Here is an 18,776-nt window from a genome sequence, read left to right on the forward strand (position 1 = left end):
GAATTTAGTCGCGTTTCATCCGATTCAGTCGATTTTTCAAGCTACCGTCATAATTTATTCGCGTTTCATTCGGTTCAGCCGATTTTTCAGAAGTGAAGTAGATCGGTCTGTAGAAAAGTCACGCGTTTCTATTTGTTTCTATCACATTTACTAAACGCTATTGCCATAATTTAGTCGCCTTTCATCTGATTGAGTCGATTTTTCAGAAGTGAAGTTGGTCGGTCTGTAGTAAAGTCACGCATTTCTATTTGTTTTTATCACTTTTATTCAAACGCTACCGTCATAATTTAATCGCGTTTCATTCGGTTCAGCCAATTTTTCAGAAGCGAAGTTGGTCGGTCTCCAGATAAGTCATGCGTTTCTATTTGTGTTTATCACATTTACTCAAACGCTATCGCCATAATTTACACGCATTTCATCCGATTGAGTCGATTTTTCAGAAGCGAAGTTGGTCGGTCTGCAGAAAAGTCATGCGTCTCTATTTGTTTTTATCACTCATTAACAGATCGAGGAGGTGCGGCGGAGTAGGCGCGCAGGCGCAAGGTGCAAGTTGCATTTTAATGAAGCTCCCGTCATCTTGTTTTCCAGTGGCGTGACCCCCTTTCGAGGGCGGACCAGAGGCGGAAGTTGGACTCGGAAGAGGTGGCGTTGGGGAGAACCGGAACCGAAAATGGCCGCGAGGTGGCTCCTCTTGGTGCTCCTCTTCGCTCGAGCCGCCGCTCTTCCCGATGTCATTAGGATAGGTGAGTACCTTTTCCTTATAATTCCTAAATGTGTGCCGACCAAGAAACGGCCGATTCCCTGCTGGACAAACTCGATGGGAGGATAAGTCTTACTCAGCGGCGCTATGAGAACGGAGCTTTTACCGGAATTAGTTTGATTAACTGCTAGGTAAATCTACCGCGATGGTAATGATGGAGCCAACTGGTTCTATAAATTTGTCGAAACGACTTCGGCCAGTAGATAAAGCACGCAGTTCGTAGACAAAGTGCCGCCCAGTTCGGGAGGACATTCGGAGACCGTAATTAAAAGAAAATCAGCGAGCGACTTTATTAAACAGATACGGCTGTAGAAGACAAAAGGAGCTCGGTCGATTATGGAGAGTTTGGTCATTTAAGCCGCTCAGTGCACACATCGACTAACTCCACTTTTTGAAAAATCTTAAATTTAGGGGTCAAAGCACTTGGTATAGTCATAACTTTTTATATTTATAATATCTTTCCCGATTAATAGAGATTAACACCATTAAACGGCAAAATTTTTTTGGACATTGAATAATAAGTAATTTATTTCAGAAGCCATTTTGATTAACTCCATACACTAATGTAAATCGTAAACGAATACCTGGCAGTATAGTATTATTGGATTATCCGTTGCGGCCGTACATCGACGCTTTTTTTTTTAAACAGCCGAAGATGCTTTCCCCCTTTCAACAATATGAGTAATAAAATCGCATCAGCAAACAGATAGAAAGAAGTGCAATGCAGACGGTAGTTAGTATAACAGTGATCTCTCTCGCTGAATGTTACCGTATACTTCACCAATATTACACGGAATACATCATTTTTGGTCTTTTCAACCTTACTCCCTGATTGTTTTTAAAGAACTAAATATTATACCGTTATAATCAACATGAGTGAAACTAATAACAATGTGGATGTGGAAAGCAGTAATGATTCTTCAATACGATTTATCAGCAGAAAGTCTGGGGCAAGAAGACGTTTATCGTGTTTGTCGGATTCATCTGATTGCAACGGTACAAATTCCCGAACAAACACATCGATTGGGAGGAAAAGAAGTCGTAATCTTGATAAATGGGCGCGAAATTTACAAAAGCATAACGGAACAAAAGGTTTGGCATACAGGAATAGGGGAGGAAATTTAATACCTGCAAAAACATTTGTCGATATAAAATGCAGACGATTATTTTTTGGCTATTTTTTCTTATTAATTTTATATACCGTTTTTTAAAAAAGAATCTACATTACTTCATCGCATATCTCAACTTTTTGTTTTATGGAGTTAATCAATGTGTGCACTGAGCGGCTCATTTAATGCTCGAACGAAGGAAGACAATTTGGAATCTTCTTGGCTAGGGCTAGAAGTCGTTTGCGAGATGGACATTGTATGTTGGATGGCTACAACCGCGGAACGTTCCACCAATATATAGTTACGAGGGAAATACGGGAATTCGTGCAACTTATTCACGAGGCTTCTAATTAAATATACAATGGTATTCGAAGACGTAACTCTTCTAGACTTCTTTAACATTTAAATTAACCTAAACGATTTCGGCAATCGGTAGTTGCGCGAATTCGCTGAATCTCTCACTCGCAAATATATTCCGAGATCTTTCTTCCGCTCTCAACATTTTAAAACGTTACAATTTGTTCAATGAAAAACACAATTGTCGACGTCCACTTCCGACACGACGTGTGTCAATGGCCATCGGAGCTCGACGTTTTACTAAATACCCATTGGACGTCAGTCAAATGTTGACGAAATTATCAAAATGTAATTTTAAACACTATCCGTTTAAGTAAGAATCGAATATTTCTTATGTGATTCATTTTGAAGAACTGACCAGCAGATTTGATTACCTTGGCGGAGATTTATTTCCTAGAATTGTCATTTTTCCAATTTTATTTTTTGCGGGGAATCACAGACCAGTAATTGTGATTTTTCCAATGCGAAAATTAATGCAGTCATCACCGCTTGAATGATTAACGCGCAAGCTACCAAATGATTAATCTTCTAAGCACATAAATTTTCAACATGAGGATTTCGTTTCTCTGGTAATGACTCTCAATTAGATTTTGCTATGCAGGGTGAAAAAGAAAAATGCGTCCCATCCTCGTTATATGACCTCGATCGTCCAGATGCAGTTATTCTATATACACGATCTTCGGGCTGATATATATGCACCCGGGTCAATCGATCTCGGTAAATTGGAACAGCTAATTGGCAGTTGATTGCAGTTCCTAATGGATCGTGCAGGAGCACTATAGCGTGCCAAGAGGACCTTAAATTTATCGTTAATTATTGTGTCATCGCGTGGAGAATCTATACCTATCGGCGTGGATAGGGTGGTAATCCAGTTTCCGTTGACCCGAGGGAATCGGGCTATGCGATGAAAACAAAAAGTGATAACGTGCGATGGTACAGTGATAAGTGCGCATAAGGGGCGTGAATTCATTCGATGACCGATGCACAATTAGCGCGTCTCTGCGGCTTCCCGATGATCTACGCATATCAATTTATATAAGATAACTATGATAGCGAGTAGAATTCACGAGTAATAAAATTTCCTTAATTTACGGTCAACAATTACGACCGCCAACCGTATTACTTGAAGTTTGCCAACTTTACTCATTAGGGGAACGTTACATGAATTTGTTTCTTCAGCGGAAAACGCGAAAGATGTGCACGCAGAAAAATAATTCATGGCTATAATAACAAATTTCACTTGCTTCAACAAATGTAAACACTTAAAAAAGAGCCAGCAATACTTTCTTTTAGTAACAGTTTTGTTGTATGAACAACGAAAAATTGTTAATACCGAGGCAATGTAAATTGTATCTATGGTTGCAATATTCTTTACCAGCGACAACAGATTGTATATCGCTTTTTTGATCGAGCATTAACGACAATATTTGTTTACTATTGCTATAAATTTATATGCAAATTGAGCAGGCACTTTTCTTTCGAAAAAACGCTAGTATTGTTAACATTTTTGATGTCAGTATAATTATTACCACGGACAAAGCCAAATTTTATCACGAATGCTGTCCTTTACTAAAACTATTAATGTCTTCTTCTGTGTAGGAAGATTTTGCGTTAACATAATTAATGGACATTAGCACGATGGTTATTTGTTAATTTTATAATATCGCAGATATGTGTAATGTTATGTGTACCGAATTGATATCGAAACTGCCGCATTTCTTTTCTTCTGGACATGGAAAATGGTTTAATATTACGTAGATATTTATTCTCAGATTAAGACGAAGGTACCTTGAATACGCATATGATCTTTAACATTGCACAACTAAGAAGTAGCCAAAATTTTTAACGAAAAATAACATTAAAATCATGTCCTAATACCGTTCCAATTTCTTAAGATATGTGAAATAATTTAATGATAGATGATTATTAATCAGTGTCAGATTAAGGTACACCTAAAATATTAATCACCTAACTGATCGTATATTTAAACGCTTATTTTGTCGTGCGTGGAATATCTTTCACGATAACGTTATCGCGATAGATGATCTCATTAAGTACGAGACCTTAATTTATTGAGGTACTGTAATTGCATAATTATTATCCCCAGCACTAAATTCAACTCGAAAGTTTTCATGCGGTTCCATAATGTATGAATGTCGATGTAATGAACCTATGAGTTAAATAACGCACCAATTGCGGGCTTTATTAAATTAAGCCGTAATTTCATTTAACACCCATTAAGTGGAGGCTGTTATTTCGTCTACATCTTTAATTAGAAAATTTAGTAAGCCAGCGTTTCGTCATTACGCCACTTAACCCGACGCTCTGACGAAAAAGATATATCCTACATCATTACTTTTAAATTCTACCCGAGTCGAAATTTTAACCCTCCTTTGAATTTACGTACCTTAAATAACACCCCCTTTGGCCATACTTCACTCTTTATCATCTATTCTCGGCTTATACGTTCTACTTACAATTAATATCAATTGAGCCCTACTTTACACCTTCATGATTTACGCGTCAAAGTTGATTGTTTTTGAAGACCGACTTTGATCATCGTACCTCCTCGTTTCAAACCACATTCTATTTAAAACCTTTATAAATCGCTGCGTTAAATTGATCCATTTTGGAGATGTAATTTGTGCTCTTCTTTAAAGTAAAACAAATTATTCACTGCTTCGCAAATGTTTTGTAACATATATAACGAACCAAATCGTATCATGATTCCGTTGTTAATATATTATCCTTTGCTTTTACCCTTGCTTCGTACAGGAGAAAAGAAAGCGCTCGCACGGCCGTTTATTCCCAATCAGCTCTCGATCAGTAGACCAATCATTGATTGGAATTTCCAAAATCCGACTTTTGATTCCAACTCGGCACTCCCGGAAACCCTCAAGTACAAAAAATCAGCCCCCAGGTCCATTCGCAACTACCCGATCCGGAATTGGACACATGTACGCCCGCACAAAAAATGCCCGATTAGTGCCTAGAATTGTTTGATATCCGTTACACCCAATGATACCTCTTCTTTTTTCATCCAACCATCAATCCTAACAACCACGTAATATTAAGTTGGTACATTAAACATAATATTGTTCACTAGAGTCCATTCGCAACTACCCGATCCGAAATTGGGCACATGTACGCCCACACGAAAAATTCCCGATCAGTGCCTAGAATTGTTTGATATCCGTTACACCCAATGATCCCTCTTCTCTTTTCATCCAACCATCAATCCTAACCAACCACGTAATATTAAGTTGGTACATTAAACATAATATTGTTCACCAGAGGTGTTTGCGAATAGTTACTGTCGTGAGATCCTATCTTACAAGTGGTATGTTCCAATCGCAATTGGGTGCACACATCATTTGCGTCCTTGAGTCCGGGACAACAAATTCTAATGCAGTATTTCCGTTTACCATCGATACATTCATCAAACACTGCAAATACGTAAATTAATCTCTAATCCCAAGTCCAAGTTCTCTGATCTTTGCTTAATAGTGCTACACACACCTCTTAGATATTCCGAGCTGCCATCCCTTTGCCTCCAAGTAAACGTTTCGTCAAACACATCAGCGTTTACCCTAGCATTAAGTTTCTTGCAGAGTAGATATTCGGTGCATGAGTGCACGCACGACGTTACGAAGCACAAAAGCCATAAATTCAAGAAGCGGACGCAATACCACCGACTTATGATCGAAACTTGCAAATGGCCAGGCAGCAAGCTGTCGCAGTATTTTTCAATTTGTGTGTCGTAAAGGCGCCGGGACGACTCGCGACGCAGTTTTCTTAATTTAGTAATAATTACCATACCATCCTTACGCGATGGCCAGGCAACGATTACCGCGAGATTTAACGACGTTTATACGGCAAGTGGGAAGCAAACGATGCATTTCGGGGTGGAGGTGCTGGGTGGATGGACGGCACCGAGGACCCTTTAACCTCCGTTACATCCTCCTCTGGGGTTTATTCCTCGCCTACGGTCAGGTTCGGCGTATAAATATTTTAGCGTTTCGCCTTGCCGATTCCCCTTGTGCTAATACGTCGCTTTAATGTCGGCTCCACGAGTCAGGTGCAATTTAATCGGGAAGGGCTCGCATCGAGATTGGAAGACGCGGCGCCGACAGGTCTAACCTCGGCTTTCCCTTAAACCTCCTTTCTGCTTGAATTAGGTCTGATGGAAATTTTAATACCCGGTGAATTGGCTGATATTATAATAGCTCAGGTAGACGAGTTCGCAGAATACGAAACTGAAATTTTATGTGGATTCGTGCAGGGACATTCGATATTCTATATACCGTTGACACCCGACGCAGGGAAGTAACGAAATGGAAAAATGTGGATGTAATGAGGAAATAGAAGAGTTGTCTACGCTTTGAAATCGCCGTAACCAGATTCCAAGCTTCTTTTCGTGTCTAATGTGCGGCTATGTTGCTTTAAGGTTAGGGAAAATAAAAACTAGAATGAATGGGATAAGTATCCACCAAACACGGTTACCTAACAATAATATAATTGTTACATAACGTTTGTAATATGTAATGTAACGTTTCCATAACATATTGCATGTTATGTTAATATTATATAACTGCTATGCTAACAAGTCTGTAATGATGTTACCGAACGGTAATAATTCAACGTTATGTGATATTAATGTATCTTTTGAATAATATTTCTTATATATTTAATATATATAATATTTGTTATACATGTCATGTTATTCCAGTGATATGTACCTGTAACATAGGGTGTTTGGTGGGTACGTGTATCTGAAAACGTTTTTCCAGTATCGATTATAAGTGCACCATTCTCATGCGCACTCATTTTACAATACTCGTATTTTTACCGAAGCATAATGTGGATCTAAGTACCTTTTTTTTTTTAAATAGGGATTAGCAACGATCATGTACTTGGCGAGGTTTTTGTACACGGCGTTACTGCTTAGGTAACGAAAATGTATATTATGCAAGTTTGCGAAGTTAGCGGCAATTCTCGTCGGTGGATGAATTCAATCGATTCATTGAGATATCGAGAATGCTTGAAATAATCATACGATTGTAACAATGGAAACTGTTCCACTTCCCTCGAATCAGAAACATACAGGCGCTGATATCTCTGATTTTACTCAAAAGGTTCTGTTCATTGAACAACGTCAATGAACAGAACCTTTGAAAACTCAAACTGACGAAATGCCAAGGATATTTACGTGTAAATCATTTAACCAGCGTGTGAGTAAAGTTACGATCGTCGAGAATTTATTTTTTGGCAGAATACCAGTAAAAGCGTGTACACCGAAACCTTTTTTATACGACAGTTCCAGAAACAGTCGTCGGAATTTCGGAGAGTATCCTCTGTAATACCCATTCCAACAGGACAGACACGGTTTTTTTTAGTAGCGGAAACTGTAGTAAACCTTGGTGACGCACCTGACAGGCATCCAATGTATTTCCGTAAACTAGTCGATGTGAATCTCCTTTCTAGTCGATGCGTTAAACCGTCGAGTAACATCATTCGGTCTGCAGAAGATGTAGGTAGCATCTGCCCAACGCGTCATGTCTTCAAAAGCATTTCTTTGGAAACGAATAATAATTCCGTTGAAGAATTGCAGCAGAGGTATTGGTGGTGGCTTGAAGTTTTCCCAGGTGAAGTCCGAGTCAGCAACCTCATATAACTCGAGTCGAATAAGACACTTTTTTTCAAGAGCATTGGATCGAACTGTCCGAAACTGTGACATGACTCGTGAGCACCTAGGAATTATCTTGACACTTTGAAAATTTGGATTTAAAAGAAAATTTCAACTTAGTCTTGACCAGAACCTAAATGGCGTCGAGCCCTCATATTTCGATCGATATCTAATTATTGAAGGCCCCGATATGAGAAACGAAAGTATCAGGACAATTGTACAACGATTTAGACTGCTCTAGTACTCGAGAAAGTCGCATTCGAACGGGATACAGGCAAAAACAGTGTCTTATGCCCTGCTATGCTAAACCGATGGTAATGTGAGGTCTCGGAGTGAAATTGAGTTGACATGGAAATCACTGATGGCGCAGGGGGTCCCTCTTCGGTCAATTAGGGCCTCAGAAACCATGAATCCAGAGGATTTCTGGAGTTTTACTTCGATTTCTTTATACCTATTGTACGAAAACGACAGGTGGAGTGTGCCATTTAGTACAATGCCCAATATAATTCGACACAGCTGTCAATATAAAAACCAACGTCGGCACCGTAGGTACTTAGAAGAAGCTTTTTTACCGACGTCGATCAAGTTCCTCGACGTGTTTCATTTCACCTTAAGGGTTCAACTGAGATCGATAATCTCGATCCAGGAAGTAAACTTGTTCGTGGGCGAATTAACGAGAATCTATACCTGAAGAGTGGTTCGTCGATGCATCGATACGTAGGCGAGTATCTGCTGATACTAATCGGCTGATTATCGTCATTTGTCCCTTATGGCGAAATTAGACGATAACGTTCTCGCTAACGAGCGGCGTAAATCTTAGAGGGAATTCTATAAATCCGGGGCCAGAATAGCGCAGCTGCTCTGGTAGTTGGTCTATGACGAATATGAGGTTAAACTCAATTTATGGGGCGAATTTCGCTGCCTCGCGAGCGAGTGGGCGATTTACGAAGGTGCGAAATGCCGTCTCTGACTCTGGGCTGCGGACCAAGTGCATATTCTTGATCCCGAATGAGACCGGGCTATTTTTTTCTTTCTAATAATTCTAAAAATCCACATTTATTTTCGGAAGTAAAAGCAGCTATCGAAGCTCGCTCCCATTGCGGCCTAGGTCGATGGGTGTCGAATTTCAAACTGTACAAAATAAATCTTGCCAATTAAATTTTTACGAAATTAAGGTTATATGAATGAGGCATCCGAGGGTCAGGCGCTGATGAAACCTAATGTTTCGAATTGTTCGAAGCCTTATCCCGTGGATATGGAGGTTCTAAGGAAGGTCCGAACGCCTACGAAATTTCATTCCTATAAACAATGACCAAATGTTTATAAAGAAATTTAAAAAAAAGAAGTTTCATGGGTGCCAGGACTTTTCTTAGAGCCTCCATATTCACATGGTAAAATTTCAAACAATTTGGTGCATCCCGATTTTATGGCGAGCAGGATATTTTATGATGTCGGTGACAAACGAAAAATACATTCGTTCATAAGATACTTCATATTTCGGTTCTATTTTCCGAAAGTAAGAAAACGATTCCGTGTTTCGGTAGAGAGCTAACGAATTTAACATCAGTTTGACAGTACAAATGGACATGTTGATGATCCCTTTGTTTTACCCCCTTAAAATATGAACAACCACTTATGTTCAATTGCGCAGACCCAATGTCGCTTTTTGCTAATTTGATCAACAATTACGATCCCATGGTGGGTAAGTAATTGTGTACTTCCAGTGAAATGTCGTTTCTCAATGTGTACTCTGCAGCAAGCAAATCTCACTCTAGAATAGAGATAACCGCAGGCAGATGCATTGCATCCTTACGCATCATCGCAAGTGTAATTGTATTAAGTCACGGGAGCAGAATTCTACACGTTCAATCGATAAAGAATGCGCTTCTATTGAAAGAATGTGTGGATGGCGAGAAACTATTCTTGTGAAGTATCGCCGTTGAGAGTTCGCAGTTCATCTTTCAGTGAAACTTTTAAATCCGTTCTTCTTTCGCAATATGTACAGATAGAATGCGTGTCTCCATATAAACGGTTTACGTCACTGTTCGATTAATGTTTAGAACAATTAATCCGAATTACAATTGGGATGTTCCATAAGTTCATGGACAATCATCCTCGCAGTGAATTTTCTTTGGAGGGAATTGCGCATGCTTGAATAAAATTACGGAGAAGGTGGCTAGAAGTGATCAACAATGCCGGAGCATATGTTATTAATTAATACGTGGTTCGTTTCGTTGCATTAAGTAAATTTTCAAATCTTTACCAATTTGTGTAGAGAACTTATGAAGCAGCCTAATAGAAACGTATGTTAACTATTTGTAAGTACGCAGTATTATTATGAAATGTTCAAAATCCATAGGACAAAATCGACTAAATCAGGCGAGTCAGTACATAGGTTGGGTTGAAACATTTTTATCTCATACACGTCAGATTGTTGAACCAGTGGACGACGAACACAATCTTAGACACGTTCTTTTTCATGTGCAGCATATATACTATACTATAGTATAGCTCGCGCAAATTTCTGCGAAAAGTTGGAAACTCTCGGATTAAATTCAAACAAAAAAATATTTATATTAAATAATGTACGTATGACGCAGTATAGACACTGAACCAGTCGACGATGAGCACAATCTTAGACACATTCTTTTTCATGTGCAGCATTCGGTGTTTTCGCAATAGTCGTACTATAAGTCGCGCAAATTTCTGCGAAAAGTTGGAATCTCTCGGATTGCGTTTAAACAAAAAAATATTTATATTAATAATGTACGCATGACGCAGGATAGACACTGAACCAATCGACGATGAGCATAATCTTAGCTGCGTTCTTTTTCTCTTGTGCAGCATTCAGTGTTTTCGCAATCGTCGTACTATAGCTCGCGCAAATTTCTGCGAAAAGTTGGAAACTCTCGGATAGGGTTCAAACAAAAAAATATTTATATTAAATAATGTACGTATGACGCAGTATAGACACTGAATCAGTCGACCATGAGCACAATCTTAGCTGTGTTATTTTTCTTGTGTAGCATTCAGTGTTTTCGCAATCGTTGTACTATAACTCGCGCAAATTTCTGCGAAAAGTTGGAAACTCTCGAATAGGGTTCACCATCGCGTTACCGCGCTCGGAAATAATGAGTTTAATATGAGTGTATGATTTCCCAGGGGGCCTGTTTCACGAGTCGGATGAGAAGCAGATGGTGGCCTTCCGCTATGCCGCGGACAAGATCAATGGCAACAGGGACATCCTGCCGAGATCGCGGCTCAGCGCACAGATTGAACAAATATCGCCGCAGGACAGTTTTCACGCCTACAAGCGCGGTAAGTCTAATCACGTTCGATTGTTTTCCGCCTCTTTCCAAGGTTTATGCCCATTATTGGTGTCGCCGTCGCCTCGGCGATTATTTTATGTGCAGTAAAAAGAGGAAGTGGTTTTCTTATTGATCACTGGCAGCACAGCTCAATTTAAAGCACACGTTTTACCGTGAATTGCTTGAAAGACGTGGTGCGTGCCCCTACTTATAAGAGTACTTAAGTAAGATCGATCGGTGCTGAGGTCACGCACCGTCGGCCCCCACATTAAAACGTATCGCGTGTAAACGATCTTTTCCTTCTCTTTACGCTTAACAGCCAGTATCCATCACGGGACACTTACACGATAAGAGAGCGTGTGGTAAATCACGAATGTTCGTAATTCTTCTTCCTATCGACGAATAGAATGCATACATTGTGGAGGGCTTGATAATTCTCAGAATTAATTCCAACAAGTCATATGAACAAGACATATGGACATCTAGAATTAATTGGTTAACAACTTTAGCATTTTAATATAAGTACTTTTACTGAAATGAAAAGTTTTACGTATACACGTCTTGAACACAACACAGTTTGTGAATACGACCTACATGAGATATATCATTGTACGCAGGGTGTACAGATATGTCACTGAGAATCTGAAGTAATAATGTGAACTTTGAAAGCCTGTAAAGTGGTACTGTTTTAACGGTCTGAATTTTGAGCAGCCCTGTTAACTATTTTGAAAGACCACGAGAGCTTTATGCACGAGAGAAGGAATGTTTTTGTAAGTGGCATGAATTTATGGCGGCCTCCCCTTGAGTCCGCAACTACCAACCATAACCTTCCGTGGCATTCCGTGTCTCCGTGTCTCTCACTTTCCTTTGCAAAACCGTGTCACGTCGACCCAGGGTCGACTAAATGGCCACCCGGAAAGTGAACTTCATAAAAAGCTTTCTCATCCTTGACATTGTCGTGGTCGCGCTTATATCGTTCCCTGCATTATTCGAAGAAACTTTTTAGGTTGGACAAATATGTTAGTAGATTTGTACACTTTTCATGCTCAATTGAATATGAAGTTAGGCGTTGGAAGTCCAATATAATCGTAATATTAAATTGTTTAAGTCGTACTGGACCCCGCGACCCTTTGTAAGCCCAGACGTGGCCACTTGCCCAAGGGTAGACGGCGCCTAGGACCTCCCGTTGTTTAGACGCTCGCCTGTCTTCTGTCTAGACGATCCTTAGAATCGTGTTTGCTTTCGTTACGGTTCTAAGTTCCGTCATAAATATCCCTCTATCTTTTCTCGCTCTCCTTAAGTGCATTACCACTTGATCTGAAAACTCTAACTTTAAGCACGCACTTTTGGTCCTCTTCCTGGCACCTTCTTTATGTAGCCCTTGTTCAAGACTTTCTCGGTCCTGTAACCCATTTTTGCGTTCCCCACCTTAGGCTCCTAAAGTGCATAAACTGTTCTCCTTCTCAGCATCCTACTTCCAATCATCTTCCTTTGTAAAATGTATTCGAACGTTGCCTTGATCTATCCTTGATGATTTTTCTAAAAACTCCGCCCTCGAGCCCAGCAGCCTGAGGCTCGTAAACCTGCAGCTCATTTTTGGGTTCTCCACCTTAGGCTCCTACAGTGCATAAACTGTTCTTCTCAGCATCCTACTTCCAATCATCTTTCTTTGTGAAATGTATTCGAACGTTGCCTTGATCTATCGTTGATGATTTTTCTAAAAACTCCGCCCTCGAGCCCAGCAGCCTGAAGCTCGTAACTTCTATCGCTTTGCTTTCGAATCAGATTCTCAATATCTCCCGCGAGAACAACTAAGTCTTCATATCCTCCGCTTAATCCCAAAGTTGCCTTAGCAATCTCTAAGTCCACTCGCGCTAGTGGCCTGCTCAATCGCGATCGTTGATAGTAACATCGCATAAATCAATCTCTTAAGTTAGTATCGCTCCGTTAGTTTTGTTATTAAAACCTATTCTATTGTTTCTGGCTATTGGTGATAATAAACTTTAAGTCTCGTTAAGCATTTCGCACCTGGCATTGCTCTATCAATCCCGTGTTCGCTAGTAGTTCGAACATTTCAGGATACGATATTTTGAAATTTTGTATACAACTGTATTTGTGTTTTTGGTACGCAAGCATACGAATTTCAGAATTCATGCATCTTACTTCATGACATCTTTTGTATATTCATTTTTTAATACCTCAACCAATGAAAAGGCAGAAAAATATGTAGTTAGGAACTTAGTGGAACATTTTTGCGCCTTTTCATTGATGGCACATAAATATCCAGGGAGTTATGTGGGTCGTACCAAAGAATAACTGATGAGATTCGAGGAGAATTTCGCCAACGCGGCATCTGTTTTCGCTTAAATGCTATTCCCTACCCCTTGAACGTTGCCGTTTTAAACTTCTTCAACGTGGAAACAAAAACCATCGGGAAACAAATTCCAATGAACTCTCTACTCTTAATGTACTTCTCGTGGAGGTGAGAGAATGAACGGTAAAGAAGAATCCAACGTCTCTATCGTGTACTTCGTTAATTTCGTTGAACCTTAGTCGGACATAATACGGTTGGACGCCTCCGAATCGGTTTCGTATCTAGCACAGTCCTTCGGTTACCTCTCTTCCTCCTCACAATGGACCTACACTAGTTTCTATCGGAACTTTTTTCCGATACCTCCTCTCATTACTTCGTCTTGGAGAGTCCGTACGATTTCTTCCACACGAGTCCATTTAATCAAGTAGAAAGTAAATTCCAGACCAATGATACAACTCGTATGTGAAAATCCCATTGTTATCATGGTTAATGTTTATTCGCATAACAGGGCAGGACGACGTCCGATGACCCAATCATTGGTAATACTTCTGTTAATCACCCGCCTAGTCTTAATTTAATTTTATATCATCACTATTCCTAATATCGTAATATCTACACAAAATACTTCTTGTGTACAAGAAAGACATGAACTTGTTTACGAGGCTAACGTGTTTCTTGATTTGCCCTGCCCAATAAACCCGAAGTAGCGAAATTGCGCTTTTAAATGTATTTGGCACGAAACTCTACCTAGTTTCTTGATACACGTTTAGAAGTTGCGAAACGTGTTCTGAATGTTCACATGTTCAACCCATTCTCGTAAAATTCAACGTTGATATTGTGTCTATTTTACGTTTATTAAACTACCGGTGCACTTGCGTAACGCGAACGTCGTTTAAGCTTTTATTTTTGAACATATATTCAACATGTTTATAAAATTCGTGAAATAAACTAAATTCGCAAACGTTTTGCAAATATTCCAGTCTGGCTTTAAGAAAATAGTTCATAATCGTTCATTGTACAGAAACAAGAAATACGTGACGATAATCTCTATTCAATTCCAAAAAAAAATATCCAACGCAAACTTGAATTCGAATAGTAGTTTCATAATTACAGTGGTTTAAAGTGGACCAATCATCAAGCAGAATTAGTCATTGAACAATTAGTTTACCAATTATTCTAATTAGTCACCGGTACAAACATCCCATTACCCGTGTCATCTTGAAGGCTCAAATCTCAGCCTCAAATGCACTTATTTTTCTTATTTTAAAGTTCACTTATCGTTTAGCAAGGGACTTTTCGTCTTGTTATTTTTGGTGCTAGTTGCAATTTTGTATGCAACCTGGATTTCTCCCTACATTTGTTGTTATCGCTACATTGCTGATTTTGAGCTCGCATTCAAATTCTTTTCTGTTATGATATAATTCAAGAATCTTGCAAACAAATGTCTATTGTTAGCTACAAGCACTGAATTTAAACAATGACCCAGGTAATGGGACCTTTGTATCAACACTGGTCGGCGACTAATCTTGCTTGGTGATTGGTCAACTTTAAATGACTGCAGTTTAGAAACTACAATTCCTAGTTTCGTAGGGTAGAGTTTGCCCTGAATATTCTCCTTCATAATTAATTAGAGATATCGTCATATATTTCTTAGTCACGAAGTCTGGGACAACTTGTACATATACAATTATCGTAAACACGTTAAATTAAAGTACATGTTTCTTCTGGACTAGGAGGAGACGCATGAAAAATGAAACACCTAATATCAACGTTTTTCATAAACATGTATTCTGTGTAGAGAAAAAAAAAACTCAGCGTGAATAAACGTTTATTTGTTTACACCTACATTGTATTCCCATTATCTTTACGTTTATGAAACATGCATTCTCCTATTTTGTTTGTTTGAATAGAAAGCCTCTATCAGAAAACCTGCACTACACAGGATAGTGATTAGGAAGTGACCTTCTCATCCTTATTAAAATTCTTTCCGAAAGTTCTAAAAACGCCAGCTCAAAGTAAGTTTGCCAAACTTCTTAAAAAGCTGACTTTGCGGCGCATAAATTAATCTAAGTGTACCTGTTTTTCGAAAGTTCCGAATATTGCCTTCTCTGAAGATTGTATACGAGATAAATTAGGTAGCTTAAGATGCACTTTCTAACAATTATGCAAATACTAACATCCTCGTTTAGGCTTCGCTCGCAATGTGTGCAAGTAGAATTCGATATTTATAATCCCCCCCTTAGGGGTTGGTTAGGCCAATATCCTGAAATTTGTTTTTACGCATTTCTATGTGTACCGTTTTTAAATGAAAACCAAGTCGATATCTCCAACGACTTCGGATATAAAACACATTTTATCCCTTTTCGCTCCCTTTGGGATTGAATTTCGAAAAATCCCTTCTTAGCAATCAACTACGTTGCGAACAGAATATACCACCCAAATTTGCCATTTCTAGGTTTAGTGATTTCAGCTGGACGATGATGAATCAGTTAATCAGGGCTCTTCTTTGTACGTATATACAAATTGTTATTAACAGAACGTTAGCTTTATTTCGAAAAGAACATAAAGTCGACCTTTCTCGCAACGTCTCCGAAAACTGAAGAAGAGCTCAATTTTCTTCTGTCTTGACATTTATCGGATTTATGCCTTTCAAGATAGTCCAGCAAAGTTTAAGAATTCCGCGGAAGGGGTGAAAATCAACAAACCTTCTTTGGGTTCCCGCTTCTTCCTAAGAGATTAAATTAGACGTAGTTTCGTCAAACTTTTCAGGAGAAGAAAGGTGGTCCTTTGTTCGTTCGGAAACTATGGCCAAAGTTTGCAGGTCCCAACTTCACCTCTTCGTACCTCTTACTGATTGCTTAGGCTTCGTACGAAGCGGCAACTACACCTTCTCTTGAGTTTGTCTTTCATTAGTTCCAGCCGCAATCGAAGATACAAGTACACGGGATAAAACAGTCTGCCAGAATGTATGCAAAGTGCAGTGTACAATTCATTACCCAAAACTGTCCGGCAATTAGGAGCTACCTGTTGTAGTTGTGAACATATGTGACTACACTGTTAGAAATATTCATAATATTCGTGCACTTCAAGTACATTAGGTTGCAGTAGAATTGTGCATTTTATGTCCTAAAAGTGAATTAGTGTACATTATTGCGAATTTCTAAATGAACTTACAATTTGACGACATGATATTATAATTTTGTGAAAGGGCACGGACAAATGAATACACTTATGTCCTGAATTTATAGCACATTTTATTGGATTTATTACAAATATATTATAAATTTAGTGTACCATGTCTGAATATTATAAAATTGGAATATACTTTTTTAACAGTGTACGCATGTTTAGAATAGGAAGGTGGTTTTAAATGTTCCCGAATTTTTTTAAACACTAAAATAGCAAAGTAGGAATTGTGTAAGCCAATTAGGCTTCTGTCCTTTTAGCAATAAATGTCCGAGTTACCTCTCTACTCAATGTGGCAATCGACAATCCCAAAATTTTCATTTCCGAGGTTTTGGCCAGCTTTTTCGTCATTTTTGCCACTGGGCGTCATGCGGTTTTCCAAATGTCCAATGGCTAACAAGAAGGCGGACAAACTGAGGGCGAAACTTTGCAAACGCTTGTTCCAACTTTAGACGTTTGAAGTTTGATTCCATGAGGGAAAACCCTTTAGGTTGAGAACTCGGAAGTTAAGTTTTAAGCGTGACACTTCCCTGTAGTGGGATCGTTGGTTTCACTATCGGCAAAGGAGGCAGTCCGACGGAAAAGCTCAACTTGCGCGAAAGTTCTGATGTGCAGCGGAAGTACAAATTATATCGCTCGCGTCAGAAGGGGAGCACGTCGGGCTCTCTAATTTCGCGATAACTTTTAAGGCCTTCACGGCCCGGGAAAATCGCCTGGGAACATATTCAAGCCACGTAAAAAGTTTTCCACTGCGGCTCGACTCGGCTCGGCGCAATAGCCGCCCTGCCCTCAAGTTTCGCATTTTCCGACTACAAACAATTTTCTTTAAGGCATAATGGATTTGCGAGGGCGCACCGTGACAGGTGCAACTTCTTAAAGTACAAACGAGTGGCGGTCGCGCAATTGGAAATGCCATTTTCTTCTCATCCTTTTTACCTAACCAACCAATGCCGCATCTTGCTCGGATAATTTGTGTTTGTAATCGTAGAAAGTACAGGTAAGCTGGTATTTCCGTTGCATTTTCCGCAATGAAAGTCGAGAAGGAGGGCAGGAAGCGTTATCGAGAAGCCATATTTCCTTATTTATCACATGAACGTATCATTATTATTTCTAATATCATAATCTATTATTATATTAACTGGATAGCTGATATCCTCCAAAATGACGTGGCGTCTTGAAGCGACCAAAGCCCTCTGGTCCTGGGTATAGAAATAGACCAAGAATATGAACTGTTAATGCATACAAGCCAATCGTTGACGATTTTAGGGAAGCAAGTCAAAAAAAAAATAACAGCTCTGAGGGTGCTCTCTTAGTTTCTTTGCGAAACCGAAGCGGAAAGCCAGTCATAAATATGAATATCCTTGAGTAGACTTTCATTCACGAATGAATATTTACATCTTCAGTTTTATTCAAATTAAAAGAAAAAAAAAACAAAAAAAAACGGTAGCATTTAACTTACGTTTCAGGGAACCTTTGTCTGTAGCCATCACTCCGGATTAGTGCAGAAGTTATCATGCAAATATAAATATATATTCAACTTGCACGATGATTAAGCCACGCTATTATATTTCTTCTTAATTAGTCACGTCATGAAGGAATAGAATGTCTCCCGGGACTTCGCTTTCAGCAAAATGGTTATGTCGTCACGTGATGATATTACGAATGTCATTACCGCCTTGCCTTATGACTCTTCTGGTGGATCTCGTCCCACCTTGCTTTCCACTAGGGGTGTAACGTGTCATTATAAGGTAACGGGTTAATGTTCTTACCATGAACATGTTATTCTCATCGTTATACGGAAAGGAGAGGAAGCTATCATTACCCGCGGGACCGAAAAGTTGTTACGCATATCGTCGAGCAACGAAACCACAAAGAGAAGCCATTTAACGCATGGAGACATTGTTGGTTCCTTTTGTTTGGCTAGTTTTATTTTCCATTTTTTTTTTTTTAGAAAGCTTCATTAACGTCATATAGACTTTAAGATTATCACCCACCAAACACACTATGTTACATTTACATTACACTGGAATAACATGATACATAACGAACGCTATTC

General features: G+C 39.2%; 1 protein-coding gene across 6 annotated transcripts in view; it reads left to right on the forward strand.

Moving 5' to 3' along the window:
- LOC105696114 (glutamate receptor ionotropic, kainate 2) overlaps positions 1-18,776 on the forward strand; it is a 332,137-nt gene that overhangs the window by 141,141 nt on the left and 172,220 nt on the right. For all 6 annotated transcript variants that reach the window (XM_012418304.2, XM_012418303.2, XM_023433910.1 and 3 more), the window contains 2 exons: positions 589-743; positions 11,075-11,230. In XM_012418304.2, coding sequence (XP_012273727.1) covers positions 671-743; positions 11,075-11,230 — 229 coding nt within the window. In that variant the 5' untranslated portion in view covers positions 589-670. The remainder of the gene's footprint in view (positions 1-588; positions 744-11,074; positions 11,231-18,776) is intronic.

Source organism: Orussus abietinus, unplaced genomic scaffold, assembly GCF_000612105.2.
Source record: "Orussus abietinus isolate OABI.00-Male unplaced genomic scaffold, Oabi_2.0 scaffold51, whole genome shotgun sequence".
NCBI classification, from domain to species: domain Eukaryota; kingdom Metazoa; phylum Arthropoda; class Insecta; order Hymenoptera; family Orussidae; genus Orussus; species Orussus abietinus.